Source organism: Ornithodoros turicata, unplaced genomic scaffold, assembly GCF_037126465.1.
Source record: "Ornithodoros turicata isolate Travis unplaced genomic scaffold, ASM3712646v1 Chromosome49, whole genome shotgun sequence".
Lineage (NCBI taxonomy): Eukaryota > Metazoa > Arthropoda > Arachnida > Ixodida > Argasidae > Ornithodoros > Ornithodoros turicata.
Genome location: NW_026999379.1, coordinates 518117 through 537220, shown reverse-complemented (window position 1 = coordinate 537220; position 19104 = coordinate 518117). Strand labels below are relative to the sequence as shown.

The 19104-nt window shown below is 46.9% G+C and overlaps 1 protein-coding gene across 4 annotated transcripts in view; it reads left to right on the top strand.

Annotated features, from left to right (window-relative positions):
• Window positions 1-19104, top strand: part of LOC135374244 (venom metalloproteinase antarease TserMP_A-like) — a 155959-nt gene that overhangs the window by 45028 nt on the left and 91827 nt on the right. For 2 of the 4 annotated variants that reach the window (XM_064607245.1, XM_064607244.1), the window contains exons 3-5: window positions 10931-11020; window positions 11099-11228; window positions 17405-17452. In XM_064607245.1, coding sequence (XP_064463315.1) covers window positions 10931-11020; window positions 11099-11228; window positions 17405-17452 — 268 coding nt within the window. Of the gene's footprint in view, window positions 1-10930; window positions 11021-11098; window positions 11229-17398; window positions 17453-19104 lie in introns of all 4 variants that reach the window. The other 2 variants (XM_064607243.1, XM_064607242.1) reach the window with 1 other exon arrangement.

Genomic DNA, 19104 nt, shown 5'->3' with positions numbered 1-19104 from the left:
ACGTAGCCTTCATTCCCCAATTCAAGTGCCGAATCGAATACTGTGACAGCAGCCTATGCTCCAAATGTGGCGTCGTAGCGAACATTGAGCACGTCCTAATAGAATGTAAGCTCTACGAAACGGAGAGGCGGCAACTCTGTCTTCAGCTGAGTGGTGCTAGCCGACAGACGTTCAACCTGGCTGCAATTCTTGGCCCATGTCAGAGCCATGTCCAACACCGTCGAGGTCTTCTGATGTTCTTGGAGTTCCTCTTGGCTACCGACTTGCTCCAGACGCTGTAGGGTCCTCCCCTGCATCTCAAGGACCACTCGCTCTTCTTTCATGTGTTTCTTTCTTCCTTTTGTGTGACGTAGCGTTGCGCAACCAGAGGAGGGGAGTTCAAGAGTTGTACTTACACATAACTTCATTTTCATACTTCACATCTCATTTTTCTCGTGTAATGGGGTAGTGTACTGCTCTCAAGCGGTGAATCACCCGAGGCCATAGTCATGATTTATTTGTTGTTGTTGTTGTTGCTCGTATATGCGCGCAATATATGCATTGAACAGTCACTTTCAAATGATTTTGGATAAACGCATGGTACGATCATCCGCATGACTGTGGTCCTACAACCCAAGTTTGACAGTATAGAGGATGTAATCCACTGCGCTGGACTCACTACCAGAACGTCTTGGTGGGGTCACCTGAGAAATTTCAGGGAGGGTGTTGCAAAAATGCAGGGAGGGTGTATACCCCTCGCTGCAGGGGGGTGTATGTATAGAATGCAGGGGGTGTAGGGAAATCCCTGGAAAAAAGCGGTGACGTGGTAGATAGGAGTATCCCATGAGGCCATGCGGAGGCCGCCACCCTGCTCCCCGTTGAAAAGAGGGTGAGAGGCCGCGCCTGTGTTCCCTTCTTTCATGCTTTGGTCGAACGTCTCTGCCGTGGTCGCTAGAGGTTTGCGTTGCTTGTGGATATCACTGTGAACTATCAAAATTTACGTCGCCTTCACGTTGCAAGGCTGAATGGAGGAAGCAGCCGAGGCAACAATGCAAAGTGTAGCTGTCGTGTAGCACATCATTTTTCTTTCTTACACCTCGAATCACAAAAATGTACAGGGATGCCGTGAACCTTTTGAAGGTAAGGTTGTAGGAAGTGCATGGACTCACCATTCCTGGTTTATCAATTTGTCCGCTCTATGAATACGGCAACATTCCGTGCGATGCAGATAGATGGTGCACAGCAGTTGAATCCGAAGGTACAGGCGTTTTTCTCCGTCTGGCGAACCAGTTACCGCATCATATTTTTTTCGGTTCAGTGCCGGTTCGTTCAAGGCGAGACAAAAAATGTTTACGGTTCGGTTCGGCAAAAAATAACTTTTTCTGTGAACCGTGCGTGACGACACGAACGCGAGCAACGGAAAGGCAGCAATATTTCACACCAACAAAAACGATATTTGGAACGTATTTTGCGTTACGAAGGAACCAGTGTTATTCAAACGAGGTACAATGAAGAACGTTGTCATCATCATGCGCTTCCGCGGTACAATATATCACACAGTGTCACATGCACGAAACGAAAACACTGAACATAGTACCTGTAGCTCTTAAGGCAGCGTGCTTCGACGGGGAATGATCACAGTAGCAGCACTGCGCCCTTGTTCCACAACCTCATCGTCGTGGTCAGTAAGGAATTCATCATAGTCGCAGTCCTCGTCACAGCAGCGTCCTCTTGGGATGTCGACGTTTGTCAAAGGGTCATTCCAGCTCAAACATCCCAATGGCGTGGCTCAACCATCGCAATTTTCGTGAAAACAATATATGTCCTTCTCACTGAAGTACATACGTTCAGTGTGAAATATTTCTTTCGGGATCCGCGCGGAATCGCCGCTAGGGGACTTCGAACTTCCGCTCCGAACCCAAACCGTAATGCGTTTGAGCAGGCGCAGATGGTGAACGGCTTTACATATCTGAAAAATTCAAACCGGACGCGCTTCCGAACAGTTCAAACTACTTATCATCGGATTTGCAGTCGCCGCGAGTGGAGAAATAGCGAGCTACGCTTCCGCCAAACAGACGCAAATTCGAACGAATTCAACATTTTTCTAAAAAAACACCATGAGCAGAAATTGCTAAGTTACATTTTTTTATTTGTAGGGGCCTACCAATAGATTCCACCAAAAAAGTTCGACGCCAGAAAATTAAACTGTTAGACTGTTAAAAAATGCGAAAGTCGGTAGTTTTAGGAAAAAATTGAAAACTTCACCGAAGAAAAAGTGGCATTGCCGGACGAACGAACGAAAACGAAATTTCCGCACAAATGTAGCGTAGTTTCCCTGTTATAAGTGCACAAAATTTCTCCAGGGTGTTTTTTGTTATACGATCGCGACGAATATTGAGGTTCACCCTGGTGCGCCTCTCGCGACGCGCTGCACGGGATGGGCTTCCTTGCGCCATCCTCCACCTTTCCGCTCAAAAGTCAGCGCAGAAACACTGGCCTTGACAAATTTCGAACCGTTACTCAACTCTGATGCACGATTAAGCATTTGTGACACTGACGGCTGGTCCTGGCCAGGGAGTAGTAATAAAGCAAGCAAGGTTTTCCCCAACACCCATTTGCGGCCCTCATAAAACAGGCTTTGGCGGCTAACCCGTTCCAAAGCTGCGGAGTTAACCCTCTCATACGTAAATGAGCATGTTGCCGATTTCCGTTTATTTTTATGTATCTATTTTCTTAGCCCCAAGTCAGATAACAGCGGATTAGAAAAAAGAAAGGGAAAAGAATACATAATTCACATCTCAGCATGATTCTGCTTCAGGTGGACATCGATCATTCACGCCAGAACCGTACAAGGGTCCCACAGTTCTATGAGAGGTGTCTCCGGAAATTCGCTTGTCGCCTGAGCATCGTGTACCTATGGCAGAAACATCAAAAAAATGTTCCTAGCTTGAGGAATGTGACGTACGGCATTCCTGCACGTACGAGGGTGGTTCCATAAGTTTCCGGCCCGAGGTAGAAAAAGCGCGCGAATTTGAAAATGCGATTAAGGACGCATGGCGACATCTGTTGGAGGGCCGGAGCACCACCCTTAACCCTCTCCATGCTTTTGTCGGTTGGAGAGCGGCATTTCAAACAGCCAGGGTGCACTCTTCAGTTAAAATGAAAAAAATCGAGTACTGCGCTGTGATAAAATTCTTGGCAAAAAAGGGACTTTCGCCTAAGGAAATTAAAGCGCGACTGGACATCGTGTACAGGGAAGCCTCTCCGTCGTACACAACGGTAAAAGACTGGGCTAAGCAGTTTCGACTGGGGCGAGAGTCCATTGAAGATGATCCACGCGATGGTCGTCCAGTGGAAGCGGTGACACAAGAAAATTTGTCTCTTGTCGAGGAGGAAGTGCTGAGCGACAGGCGTCTGAAGGTGAAGGAAATCTCAGAAAGGCTGGGGCTTTCCAAAACAACCGTTTTTCGCATAATCGGCGAGGGCCTTCACATGAAAAAGGTCAGTGCGAGATGGGTGCCACGACTTCTCCCGTCAGTTGAAAAGCAACAGCGCGTCGTCTGTGCCAAGGAGTTTTTGGAGCTCTGTCAAGAGAACGAAGAAGAAATATTGAAGTCAATTGTCACAGGGGATGAGACTATGGTGCTCTACTATGATCCCCTTTCGAAAAAGGAGTCGATGGAATGGCGAAGGAAGGAGAAGCACCCCCAAGAAATGCCAAGGTCACACAATCCACAAAGAAGATCATGACAACAATATTTTGGGATTCTCACGGGATCCTCCTCATCGACTTCAAAGAGAGGAACACCACAGTGAATGCGACTTATTATGCTTCGCTCCTGCACCGACTGCGAGACGCCATCAAGGAAAAGAGGCGCGGCAGGATGAGTCGAAGTGTCCGGTTGCTTCAGGACAATGCCCCTGTCCACACGGCTTCTGTTGCCAATGCTGCACTGAAGGAGTGCGGCCTCGAAGAAATCCACCACCCACCCTACACTCTAAGAAAAAAAAAAGGAGTAAAACGGGGAGTAATTGCAGCTTCTACTCCTCTAGACTGCAATTACTCCCCATTTTAGTCCCCTAACCCGATATTTACTCCCCAGGACTGGAAATTGTCGGTGAAAATCGCGAATGGTCTCCTGAATGCAACAGTCTACGTAAATATGTGCCCTTTGTCAATTTGATGGCACAAGGCTGTATGTAACTCAGCCAACTTAGCAATTTTCCAGCCACACTGAGTAAGAAACAGTTGGCGCATCTTTCTTCGCGAATTGTGCCCTATGTATGGCGCAAGATTTTATATCACTCGATATATCACGCCTGACGGTTTGCTTCGAAGTATTTTCATGCATGCACACGAATTATGTACCTGGGACTCTTACAACAGCGCGTGAAATGCAGTCTCCACTCCGTGACATTCATTTACTCCCATGCATTTACTCCCGAAAGGGACTATTTTTTGTGGCAATGCATTTAGTCCCCAAAAGGAGTAAAAGTACTCCTTTTTTTCTTAGAGTGTACAGTCCAGACTTAACACCGAGTGACTACTTCCTGTTCTCAAACTTGAAGAGGGATCTCAGAGGACGGATATTTCAAAACGATAGTGGGGTGCAAGAGGCAGTTTTCCAGCATTTTGCAGACAAAACTTTGGACTATTTTTTCAAGGGTATAAGAATGCTGGTTGAAAGATGCCAAAAGTGCATCGAAGTTAAGGGTGACTATGTCGAAAAGTGACACACTTGTTTCGTCTCTGTGACTATTAAAAGTTGGTCGGGCCGGAAACTTATGGAACCGCCCCCGTATGTACAGGAATGTATGTATCTGACTTGGGGCTAAGAAAATAGATACATAAAAAGAAACGGAAATCGGCAACATGCTCATTTTCGTATGAGAGGGTTAACTCCGCAGCTTTGGAACGGGTTAGCCGCAAAAGCCTGTTTTATGAGGGCCGCAAATGGGTGCTGGGGAAAACCTTGCTTGCTTTATTACTATTCCCTGGCCAGGACCAGCCGTCAGTGTCACAAATGCTTAATCGTGCATCAGAGTTGAGTAACGGTTCGAAATTTGTCAAGGCCAGTGTTTCTGCGCTGACTTTTGAGCGGAAAGGTGGAGGATGGCGCAAGGAAGCCCATCCCGTGCAGCGCGTCGCGAGAGGCGCACCAGGGTGAACCTCAATATTCGTCGCGATCGTATAACAAAAAACACCCTGGAGAAATTTTGTGCACTTATAACAGGGAAACTACGCTACATTTGTGCGGAAATTTCGTTTTCGTTCGTTCGTCCGCCAATGCCACTTTTTCTTCGGTGAAGTTTTCAATTTTTTCCTAAAACTACCGACTTTCGCATTTTTTAACAGTCTAACAGTTTAATTTTCTGGCGTCGAACTTTTTTGGTGGAATGTATTGGTAGGCCCCTACAAATAAAAAAATGTAACTTAGCAATTTCTGCTCATGGTTTTTTTTTAGAAAAATGTTGAATTCGTTCGAATTTGCGTCTGTTTGGCGGAAGCGTAGCTCGCTATTTCTCCACTCGCGGCGACTGCAAATCCGATGATAAGTAGTTTGAACTTTTCGGAAGCGCGTCCGGTTTGAATTTTTCAGATATGTAAAGCCGTTCACCATCTGCGCCTGCTCAAACGCATTACGGTTTGGGTTCGGAGCGGAAGTTCGAAGTCCCCTAGCGGCGATTCCGCGCGGATCCCGAAAGAAATATTTCACACTGAACGTATGTACTTCAGTGAGAAGGACATATATTGTTTTCACGAAAATTGCGATGGTTGAGCCACGCCATTGGGATGTTTGAGCTGGAATGACCCTTTGACAAACGTCGACATCCCAAGAGGACGCTGCTGTGACGAGGGCTGCGACTATGATGAATTCCTTACTGACCACGACGATGAGGTTGTGGAACAAGGGTGCAGTGCTGCTACTGTGATTATTCCCCGTCGAATCACGCTGCCTTAAGCGATATAGGTATGTTCTGTGTTTTCGTTTCGTGCATGTGACTCTGTGTGATATATTGTACCCTGCTGGAAATACTCGGCATGATGTCATTGACTTCTCCCCGCAATTTTAATGAGATTCAATGAGAAATCAGACTGCGAATTCGTTCAACGTGTGAAAGCCGACTATTTCTCATTGACTGAAGTCGAAGTTAAGCTGGGAAGCTGCCTTCGCGAAACCGGACTCTGCCGTGTTGTGTGGCGAAGTCCACGTCACGAAGCAAGGAACCAATTGAACGAAATGGTTTAATGGTCGTCTGTGATGTGATGTGATGTGATGTGATGTGAATAAAAAAAAATGGGGATGTTAGTTTCGACGAGGTCAAACTGGCTACCCCAGTACACTTAATACAGAAAGTTCAAACCGATGATGAGATGATGAAAGCAGAAAGGGATGATGTCCAGAGACGAACAGAGATGATAATGTAGGTCAAAAGTTCAAGAGCTGCGCCCAAGTAAGAGTAAAGTGGCGGAATCGCCGGGGGTACACAGGACACATCACACATTCACCGTGTCATAGGATATCCATAAGCCCGGTTGCATGCAAAAAGTCAAGTGCCCTTAGCGCCTTCTCGGACGAAGGAGGACCTAACAGTTTCGCGATGTCGAAGGCTCGGGAGTCCACACGAGAGAGGCTTGTCTCTAATGTCCTTCGGGCATCGACGTATTTCTGACACCTGAGAAGGATGTGTTCCACATCCTCTACAACGTCACACTCACTACAGTTCGAAGAGTCTCGCTTTCCGATTTTGAAGAGGAGACGTGCGCTGTACGGTACATTGAGCCGTAGCCTATGCAGGACAGTTGTCGTTTGTCGCGTAAAGGTCGTCAGTGAGAAACTCTGACTTCCAATTGATTCAATGAGATCCAACATGTTGTGCATTACAGTCTGCACCAATAGAAGGAATGAGGAATTGGGCTAATGTGTACCAATGAGAAACTGCTTTCCAATTGATTTAGTGGGATCCAACATGTTGCATGGCCGCCAATACAATAAGTGAGACGCCAGTTGCTGAAGGAACGAGCGTAATGGTGACCAATAGTACATCATCACTCTCAAATTAAGTAATAATATAATTAGGAAGAACGCCGTACGTCCGTGTAGAACATGAACTAATTTGAGGAACGCGTCCGATTCAAACAAATGAAACTCCAGAATACGCACCGTATCGACATATATTGCAAGCGAAAATTGAACGACAATCAGACATAGTATAAATTAATTAATGAAGCAAATGAAAATTTATTCCGAACAAATCAACTAAGCAAGCCGTTCGCCGATGACACCGCTCGTAGAGGCAGAGTCCGAAGCGGGCGCGTTGTAACACGTTTCCGTACCGCACCGCATAGTGGCTTGTCCGCGTTGAAAATAGTTCGCTACGTTATTTCAAATGTTCGTGAACATATACTCAAAAGCACATGTGCCGCGGTAAGTTCATACGCACCTATCATTTACGTATGAGAGGGTTAACTCCGCAGCTTTGGAACCGGTTAGCCGTCAAAGCCCTTTTTATGAGGGTCGCAAATGGATTTGGGGGGAACCTTGCTTGCTTTATTGCTATTCCCTGGCCAGGACCACCGTCAGTGTCATAAATGCTTAATCGTGCATCAGAGTTGAGTAACGCTTTCAAATTTGTCAAGGCCAGTGTTTCTGCGCTGACTTTAGAGCGGAAAGGAGGAGGGCGCCGCAAGGAAGCCCATCCCGTGCAGCGCGGCGCGACAAGCACACCAATGTGAGCACGGTATGATGGGGACTGCTGAGCGGCGATGGTGAGCCGCAGCAGCTGACCGATCCGCTACTTCATTGCCTCTTATGCCAATGTGGCTAGGGACCCATTGGAGGGTCAACCGGTGGCCCCTCTCTTCTAAAACCTTGAGCGTCGTCAAGATGTTCACTACCACCGGAGCCAAGGAGCCACGGATGCCCATGTTGTCTATGCACTGCAGCGCTGCCCGCGAATCTGTGCAAACCACCCAGAGGCGGGAGTGGTGATCCAAAATAGACTTTAGAAATAACAGGATGGCATACAACTCCCCTGCAAATCAAAAATGTAACTTAGTAATTTCTGCCCATGGTGTTTTTTTTTTTTTTTTTAGAAAGATGTTGAATATGTTTTATTTTGCGCCTCTTTCGCGGAAGCGTAGCTCGCTATTTCTCCACTCGCGGCGACTGCAAATCCGAAGATAACTAGTTTGAACTTTTCGGAAGCGCGTCCCGTCGACATTTTGGTATTTCCTGTTAGACAACCACACGCAGCATGTCACGTGTCCCGAATTCAAAATCTTGGCGACATATCGTAACTGTCTTTTTCTTTTTTAAGGGTAACTCAGGCTCTGCGTAACCAATCTTTTACGAGTAACGCGCGTGGTGTCTAAAAACCGCTCAGACACCAGAAGCCACATATAAATCTGTCGTAACCTCTACGGTCAACAACAGTAACTCTTATTCTGGAAGTTATGCCGGCTTAAAAGTAACGTCTAAATAATAATTGGGGGTTTACGTCGCGAGACAACTGAAATCATGAGCGACGCCACAGCGGTTGGTGTGTGGATTGCTTTTGCCCACCTGAGGGTTCTTTAACGTGCGATGAAAGCTCATCACACAGCACCCCGTATTTAACGTCCCTCGCGGAAGACGGCGTGACTAAGCAAGTTATACCCTGCCACCAAGTTGGTAACGGCTAAAGTTACTGGATTTAGAGTGGAGTCACGTGAGGGGTGTAGCATACTTCACGACTTCCTCTCGTTCTGCGACGCGCTCTTTGCACGAGAAGAAGTATATTTCAACGGTGTGCGAGACAGAACCCTCGCACTCGCTCTGCAGGTCACCTGTGCACATCGTTCTTTCGCAGGAACTCATTTCATTCGTTGGAGAACACTCCACTGGAAAACGAAAAAAAAAAGAAAAAAGACATTGGGGGGTCACCTCCATGCTCCTTTAAGTCTACGGAAGGATCAACTTATTCAAGATCGTCTACGTTCGAGTCCTGCAATATTTGTCGTCATCTTCTTCTGGCCGTGCACAAGCAGGACATATGTCGATATTTAATTTACGCAGTGCTGCCGTTGGCAAGAACTGACGCAGGAAAGAAATTGGCACCGACACATTTTGTGATGTCTACGGCTGCAAAAGAAATTCTAACAGCTATAAAATGTCTGCAATTGTAATAAGCATTTATAATCACATCCTACCTGCTTAGACTTGAAAATAAATCGCCGCAGCAATTACGAAGGAGTGTAGTTAATTGATCGAACTTCTTTACGGGGGTTCACATATGGTGATTCCGTACATGACGTCACACTTTTGCGCTGCAGCACGAACGGTTCAAGCGCGGGTGCACCTTATATAGTGTCGCGACGTAGACACGCGTAGTATGAAATACATAGATTTGTCTTGTAGAGGGGGGGGGGATATGTTTATTAAGAAAAAAAGAAAGGAAAGGTTAGCCAGGCAAAGAGCCGGCTTGCTATTCCGAAAAAAAAGGGGGGAAGGGGCAAACGAAAAAGAAAAGGAAGGAAAAGGAAAAAGGGGGATCGAAACAGAGGAAAGAAAGGAAAACAAAAAGCAACAGAAAGAAAGGAAAGGGAAAGAAAACAAGAAACAAAAAGAAATGAAAGGAAAAGAAAAGAGAAACGAAAGGAAAGAAAGGAGAAACACAAAGAAAGAAAAGAGAAACACAAAGAAAGAAAAGAGAAACACAAAGAAAGAAAAGAGAAACAGAAAGAAAGAAAAGAGAAACAAAAAGAAAGAAGAGAATAAACACTAGCACAACGTTACAGGCAGTTCACGAGTCCTGAGACTCGGAGAAAACCGAGGAGAGCGGCAGTGACAGCCCACTGGTTGGGGTGCAAGACGGGGCCAAGAAGAGCGGCCAGCGAAAAGTCGTTACAACCAATCTGGAGCAGACGGCAACGGAGGGTGTCCCTATGTTGAAGGTGCTGCTGGCAATACAGGAGTTGGTGTGGGATGTCCGCTTCCACTCCACAGACATTACAGTTTGGTGAATTTAGCCGTCCCATCTTGAAGAGAAGTGAGGGTGTACGGGCAACATTGAGACGTAGGCGGTGGAGAAGGGATTCTTCTTTACGGCTGCGGTGGCAAGTGATGACGAACTCCATCAATGGGTCGATAGACCGTAGGAATGAGTTGTAAGTCGTTGTTTCGGCACGGAACTGCTGAGCACATGTGGCCTCTTGTAGAGGCTCAAACATCTAGGCCTCCTGCAATAGATGTGCCTCCAGGTGGATGGTGTTTTCATTTCAATAACATCACGCACGGCGGCCCCAGGTTTCGGACGTTGCTATTGTTATTGCATGCGAAGTCGTTTCTGATCCTTTCGTACCGTAATTCGAGGAGGATGTGGCTAGACATTGGTCTCACACGCTCGACCCATATTCACTGGACATCGCGTGCTCCATGCCCTTAGAAGCAGGGTACACAAGTGTTTCAACAATTCGGGCAACTCGTAAGGAATCAAACAGCGAACACCATGTGCACAATATATTTATTTCATCCCACAGCCACCGGGCGATGCGCACTGAACATATGAAGAACACGATTTTCGGGAACACTCAAGGCATTTACATATTGGCATCCATTCGCCAATGCTCGGCACTTTTCAGGTCTTCCGCCACCGCCATGAGCAGGGTTCGTTATCGGCCAAGGTTTCGAAGTAGCCATCCCCGCCGGATAACACCTGATCGTGCGGGGTGTGTTCAACCGATACTCAAAAAACGATGCGGGGTGTGTAACCGATACTCGATTATGAGCACGGTCAGCGCGACGGGATCAAGGCGCCACGCTGAGATCAGAGAGGAAGCGAGCGAGCATACTTAGGCCGCACTTTGGTGTTGTTTCATCATGCGTGTTGGACCTTTAATCTAGTCTCCCTTGGTGACACAGTCTAGAAGTATCTCCACCTGCATGTAAACTGGCAACTCCATTTCCAGGTATCTGCAGCCCGGTACAACGACAGGCTCTTCCAAGACGACAAAAAGATGGCGTCTGTTGTTCTCACACAAGGCGGCGGGATTCAAGTGGTGAGAACAATGTCATTAATGTGTGCGCATGTTATATATCAAACTTTAATTCGTACGTAACTTATTCGTGCCAAAAAGAACGGAATCATCGGAGAGGAGCTGCGAATCAAACCCCTGCCCACAATGGAACGATCGTCAGAAGGACACTTACCACATCTATTGTACCGTGGCGATCCAGTTGATAGTTATACGCCGTTGCAAGATTACAGTAAGTATAGTTTGAAGATGCAGTGAACATTTTGATATCCAAGATAATTATTAAGCGGAAAACGTCATTTCCTTTATTGTGGTGAACATCCGGGCTGGACAGGAGCGGTAGCGCATGGCAAACGAGGAATCCGTGGAGTACCTAAGTGTGGAGTGGTTCTCCGCTACCTCCATTCACTACAAAGCGCACATACTGTTGTACAGGTTATATGTATTTAGCTTTGGCGTAGAGTACCTATCTGAAGTAATTTAGGCGGTGGCCCAATGGCCAGCACCTAGTGTTCTAATTGGTGAGAACAGAGAAATATAGTTGTCGCTATCATACTTCCTCAAACATACGGAGACATGAAACTGTACACATATTTCGGCTATTGCTATAATTTTTATAATTCTTCAATATCCGTGTCATACCCTGCGACCTGCAACCAGAGCATCAAGCCGAACCGGAACCGAAAACCGTAAAGAATCGTTATTTTTTTTTTGCCGTAACAGAACCGTAACCGAACGGATTTGGAAACTTTCGGTTACCGTTTCAAAGCCGGTTTCAAAGCATCGAGAGTTCGAGACTGACCGTTTTTTTATCTACCTTAAAGGAGTACCGAGAGACGTCCAAACAATTTTCAGGTTAAGACATCTGATGAAAGTGCGTGTGTCATTTTACCGAATGGCGCTAAATGTTTTGATGTGTGCAATTTGTTTCCCAGAAAAAAACTCACATAAACATGGGTCCGTACCTTCACCCTTAACTCGCCATTCGAGGTATTACGAGGAGGAGAAGGTATGATGCCACGTCACTGATAACACTGGAAGGAGAACTCGTTCTGGTTCGCCGGTCAGTGGGGGTCAGCGCCTTGTCCCTTTGCCGCCGCAAACCAGTTTTGCCAGTTCTCCCGGTGAATTGGGGATAGAAGGACCGGCCGAATCATTAACGAGCCAGGAGAAAGGCTTTTTCAGAACCCCGAACAGAACCCCGAACAGCCGAGTAGCAGACATTTCTGTAGACCAATCAGCGAGCGTTCTCCTTGTAGCGTCAGCGCGAGGTTCCAGGCAGATCTCAGGCTGGTACTGCTCTTCACCGCCGTTGCGCACAGTCGCTTTTTGCGACGTACTTTAAATTCAATTTCTACGATAATTATGGCTCTGTGGTGTGAATTATTTCGCATGGTGTATCTTACTGGTCTACTTAACAGTTTTACAGGAAGAAAACAAGGTGTTAAAAATGCCTTCTGTGATACTTTAAGTGCCCGAACCTGTTCCAAAAGTGACCGGTTCATGCGGACGTCTTTTCCAACCCGAGTCTCCCATGCACAGCAATTCGGTTCAAAACGTAAAGCAGGCTTCGCCTTATACTGCTCCCATAGAAGCCATGTGTTAGGAACAGAAAAGCACGTGCAGCACGTTCCGTTGTTACCGCTTTGCATTCGTTCTCTAGTGGGACGTTGCCTGTGTCATAACGAAACATTTGGTGAAGTTTCGTTGACGAATATTGGGGTCTTCGAGGTCCCATTTTGGTTCCAAATTTCCGACCTGTGAAGGAGGCTTCACGAGATGCACTGAAGCGTTGGTCGAAGCCCTCAACCTGGTGAATTAACGCAAATACACCATATACTTTGCAAGAAACGCGTGAGTTGAATGCTCTGTACGGCATCTCAAACAGCCCACAATACAGATAAGTTCGCAAAATTTGTTGCCCATGCAAAAAATAAAAATAAAAAGAAATAATAACAATAACTTGCTGTCATCTTGCTTCGATGCACGCAGCTTGTGACGAGGTCTGAAACCACCCACCACACCATCACTTATGTACGCAAAGGCGATAGTGTACTTTGCACTAAAACTCGATGTTCGATACTCCGGTAAATAAGGTACTCCTTACATTGGCGATTGAATGAATGATGCAAAAAGTAAAAATATAAAGGCAGCTAAAGGAAAAGGAGCATACAGTGCTGTTTTTTTACACCGGAATTTTTGGCTGATTCGATTACAAACAGCTGAAGAAGTGCTACATGTCTTCCGCATAACACCAACAGCAATTTACCTGCCGAAGCGTGATGTAGAGTACGATTATGACTTTTCGCTTTTATTTCGTTTTTACGTGCGAGTGATCCGGATCAGTCTGCACCACACTATTGAGGCGCCTCAGTCTGTATTTTGGTTTGGTTTGGTAGGAAAAACACTTGAATTTCAGTATACAAGGTCACTAAGACAGAAAAGCACAAAAAGTTTAAACAAGAAATGCAGCGGGAGCTTTAGGGTTGTTGCTCAACGCACGTCGCAACATTTGCTTGAGCTTTCTTATGTCCTTCGAGGTGTCACTATGACGTTTGCCTCGAGCTCCATACGCAGTTCAGCGTGTGTCATGGAGTCTGATGATGCTTGTGTCTTCCTCTTCTTACCCTTGCCGCCGTTCTTTGCAGCAGTTATTGTATTATGTTTTATGTACTAACTGGATTGGATTGGAAAAGAAAGAAAAATATGGAGAGGTTAGTTCCGGCCCAGTCAGAACTGGCTACTCCAAAACGCGTTTGTGGGTAAACAAAAAGAAAGAAAAAGGTCAGCTACGAAAAATAGGACAAACAAACAACCAACCAAGCAGGATAAAGCATAAAGGAAGACGGGGGAAAGGAAAGGGGGAGACGTTCGACGCCGAGAAACACTCACTGCACAATGTCAGATATAGTGCGAACACAATGTCACCCAAGTTTTCACAGAGTGTCCAGCAAGTCCGAAGCGGTAAGAAAGTCCACAAGAGCGCGCAATGCCGGCACGTGGTGTTGGGCGGGCCAGCAGCCTAGAACCTTCCCAACGGAGAAAGGGCGATTGTCGAGGCGGGCTAGTGCCGCCTCAAGGGAAAGACGAGGCTCTCTGTATCGAGGGCATTTTATGTACTAACTATCCCAATACACTCTTGGCGTTTGTGGTATCTTGAACAAATAAGATAAATACAGCCCTTTGATTCAGGTCATGCAGTCCACTGATATGTGGTTCGATCAACCTGAAGATAAAAAAAGATATGGTGCGATTTGGCGGCGTCAGAGGCAGCGTTGCTTCCCTATTAGGTGTCTCTGAAGTACCGATAAGCAATAACTGTAGGAGGGCGTTGTAAATTTTCTCATTGATATTTTACTGGTGAAGTAAAGATGACGCGGTTCTATCACAACACGTTGTATACACTCGTGGAGCTTTGTTATCGCATTCAGCACGGTGCTGTTAAATCGTCCCGATGTCACCTTTATGTGCGGAGATGTTCAAACGAAAATTGCTGGAACTGTGCGCTGCACTATGATGACCGTATACCCAACAAAGGGAGTTGTGCTTGCCTTCTACGAATTCTGCCCCGCTGCTGGACAGTTGGTCTTCCGCTTGATGTACAGCTTGGGACAAAAGTTTACAGAACACTATGGTGTCGCATTTCTCCGTTGGAGCGACAGCTGAGCAGCAGACGGGAGAGGACACACATACCGAGAGATGGATAGAATAGCCGGTCACCCGTTTCTCATTCGATCTCTTCCTGATAGTTAGCAGACTCGCTCCGATGAGGAAATACGTCAGCGCTGTGTTCCGTAAATGTTTATCCCAAGCTGTACTAATTGCGCACATAGTATGTCTCAAATGCTTTCATTCTTTCTTTTCTTTTGCGTGCAGAGCAGCAGGATGTTTGGCTTGTACAACGTGAGACGCGATGATGGACATTGGATGACATTTTTTTTTAAATTTCGTGTTAGCGCCGGAGAGCAACTGTGGCTATGAGCGCCGTACAGACATGGGCAGGTGGAGGTAGGACAGCGGGAAGTAGTGGGGCATAGGGGGTTAGTATGCGTCCTCAGACGACTTCAGCGAGAACTGTGCCTACATTCGTCTGGAAAGTCTGCCGGAAAACCCACGGAGAACCTCAGACAGCACAGCCGGTGCCGGGATTCCAACCCGCGTCACCTCCCAGTCTCGCCGTGGAAATCAGTAATTCTAACCACTATGCCACGGTAGCTGACACAAAAATAAATATTGGGTAATACATGTTACCAACCAAAGAGAGGAAAAACGATCCGAAACGCGCGTGCAAAGTAGCGCAAATAAAACGTCATTCATATACGCAAATATGGCTGCGTAAATCAGCTGTTCCGAGGACGAATTATAAAGAACAAAGGTGGCGAGGCTGATTCTGTACTTTTAGGACTTTGGAAACAGGTGTCCGTAACTGGGATGTTACCCGTTTGAATATCTATCATTATTTGCGCATTAGCATTATTAGCAGTATTTGGAGCACGCGAAGTTGATGCGGAAGTGGGCAGAGGAATCACCCACATTGGGGCTCCCAAGCGAAGCTCCCTCAACAAGCCGAGCTGGAAAGTTTGGAAACTCAACGGAACCTGACATTATTACCCACAAATCTGCATTTAAAGGCATCACCTTAAGAAAAACAACGCACTACACGCGCTCTTCGATTTTCAATGCGCGCATCCCGCAGTGGTAGGTAGATGATGCCTGCTTTAAGAGGCAAAAAGAATCGACTCAGTGCTCTACTATCGGCCTCTGTGCTCGTTTACCACCGCTCATATCACGATAATCCTTGCCTGCGCGCCACTGGACTCAGAACTCCTCACAAGCTGCGCGCATCTAGCAAGAGTCTCGTGACAGCAAGATATTATTCTATTTTTTATCTTTTTTGCATGCGCATCAAATTCTGCGAACTTATCAGTCTTGTAGGGTGTTTGAGATGCCGTACAGAGCATTCAACTCACGCGTTTTTTGCGAAATACATGGTGCGTTTGCGATAACTCACCATGTTGAGGGCTTCAATCAACGCTTCAGTGCATCTCGTGAAGCCTCATTCACAGGTCGGAAATTTGGAACCAAAATGGAACCTCGAAGACCCCAATACTTGTCAACGAAGCTTGCACCAAATGTTTCGCAATGGCACAGGCAACGTCCCACTAGAGAACGGATGCAAAGCGGTAACAACGGAACCTGCTGCACGCGCTTTCCTATTCCTAATACATGGGCTCTATGGCATAGTATCAGGTGAAGCCTGCTTTACGTTTTGTCCTGAATTGCTGGCCGTCTAGCTATGCATTTCCGATTGTATTGAATACAAGAGGAAATGCATAGCTAGATGCCCGCATCGGTGGAGAACGTCGGACAACCACGGTGTATAGTTTAGTTTTCCTGTGGGCAAGCGCTCTTGTCGCAGCTTTGCGACCAGCACGTTCGCAGGATACGGAGGCCCAAACCTGAACCGTTTTTAAAGGAAACAGGTGATCTCATTGATAGTCGTTTTGTGATACAACAGAGCTTGTACTACGTGTGTGGCGACCTCTGTTGTGTGAAGTCAGGTCACTGAAATCTTGGCATTCCTCCCCTGCGGTTGGCGTTGTCATATTGTAAATAAAAACGACATCAATGCTACTGAGTGATTATTTAAATTGTAGAATATTAATAGTATAGGCAGCGCGTGATTGTTAGAGACAGCAACGATTGGAAGATGTCATGTCTGCCACATTACACGATTGTAATCCACACTTTCAAAACCTTTCCACATAGTTGTGCAATAAGGTCATCTGCTTTGTAGATATTGCGGCTAAAACGAAAGTTTATATGAGGTACGGCGCAGAACGACATAGTTATATGGACAGAGATAGTTGCTAGGTATGCTTAATTGGAAAAGACCCAAAATAAGAGCTTCCTTCTTCTTGCAATGTGCATCTGACTCGATTCAGGATGTCCAGCAGTTGATATTATGCTTTATACATTGGTGTAAGCAATGCAAGAGAAATGCCTCAATCAATTTATACTCTGGAACTCTGCAGCCAACACAACAAGGAATGAACTGACATTTGTGCTGCAAGGAGGACCGTATTTGTAATGTTGGTTGAGCAAGACGAATGCCGACGTGTAATTAGCGTTAAACAGTCAGCGGCAATCCCGTTTTTCTCTGCGACTTCGACGGGGGAAGTAATAGTTGTGAGAGTCAGGAAATGTTTGCGAGGCATAAATACATGATCACCGTTCGCTCGCATTGCAAAGTGAGATATCGTATGCTGTTACCTTAAGATGAAAGACATCGCCTTAGATTGAGACATTGCGGTGCAGATTGAGGTTGAAAATGCTGCTATCAGAAAGAGACTCGAGTATATTCACAACTAACTATTTGACTAACTCTCGTGTTACAACTAATTCCAGTTCCTCTCAACCAGTGGGATGCGTTGCCCCTCCACGAAGACGTTTACGGTAAGATCACCTTTCCTTGTTCTTTAGATTTCTATTCCAGTGCACAACTTTAATGGGACTTTGAACATAGTAACAGTACGTGAGCTAGTTGGTGTAATTCCCACGACGGTAGCATCTCTTCAAGTTAGAGTTCAGAGCATGGACAATCTGGACGACGTGACGGCGTAAAACAGAGTGAGCCCTGACGTGTGGACCTGTTCTCGCCGTTTCTTCGTCCAAACTGTGTTAGAAAGTGAGCGTTCATCTTATTAGCGCTCATCCTATATTCGGACCAACCGAAGAAGCGCAGGTAACCGCAGCGATGCAAAAATATCGAAACTTTCGGTATCGATAAATAACAAGATCGTAAAAAAATAATCTGAAATCGATTAAAATATCGATATTTCTGTATTTTGAAAATAATGTCGCTATGTTGAAAGCAGTTATCTATGTTTAAAGTACCATCGCTCCATTACTGGAACAATAGAAAAGACAAATTGGTCTTGTTTTATTACCTTTCATGCGTGCCCACGAACACTAACTGTCCTTAGACGTCGTCAAAGTGTGATCGCGCCCTCAAACGTGATGGGATGTGCGGAGGAGATGTGTAGCAGCATCGTCATCATCCCCCGCGCACCAATGATGAAGGCGCGCGGGTAATAAAACACGACTGCACAGCCAGCTCGGGCCGTTGTTCGGCTGGCCGGTCTTTCCTCACGTCTGTGTACTGTCTTGTGCCTCTAGCACTACATTGGTGACCCGAACAATTTCTCGAACAATCCCAACCCTCTCCGACGATGTCTCAAGGCGACAACGCGGCGCCATCATCACCATACGTAACCGCTGACGCCCTCAGTCGTGTCAGCACGATCGGCATACCGACCTCCCCACCGTCTCTCGACGATTTGGCGCAAGCCCAACTCACCGACGATGAGCTGGCACAGTACCGCGCCAACCCCACATCCGCTTTAACAATTGACGACGTCGCCTTACCTGGCTCGGTCCGGCCTCTCGCCTGCGATACATCTCAAGGTCGGCCACGGCCTTTCGTTCCCGCATCACTCCGACGTCAACTCTTCCAAGCCTACCACGACCTTTCCCATCCCGGCATACGCGCCTCGCAAAGCCTGCTTACCCAACGATATGTCTGGCCCAACATGCGCAAGCAAATCAAGCACTGGGTGCAGACCTGTCTTTCTTGTCAGCGTTGCAAGATACAGAGACACACCCACCGACCCCCATCCCAGTTCCTTCCCCCCGACGACCGCTTCGCGCATATCCATTTGGACCTCGTGGGACCACTCCCAATCTGCGACGGTCACCGCTACATGCTCACTATCGTTGACCGCTTCACCCGTTGGCCAGAAGCAACCCCGGTCCCCGACGCCACCGCGGCCACCGTCGCTTCGGCCCTCCTAACAACATGGGTGTCGCGGTACGGCGTTCCTTCCATCATTACGACGGACCGCGGCGCCCAATTTGAGTCCGCCCTCTTCACCAGCCTCACCAACATACTGGGCGCCAGACGGATTCGTACTACCGCGTACCACCCGGCCTCCAATGGCATGGTGGAGCGGCTTCACCGTCAGCTAAAAGCCGCCCTCCGGGCGTCGCCTCAAGTCCCGTGGACCGAAGTTCTCCCCATTGTCCTTCTCGGGATCCGATCGGCTTTC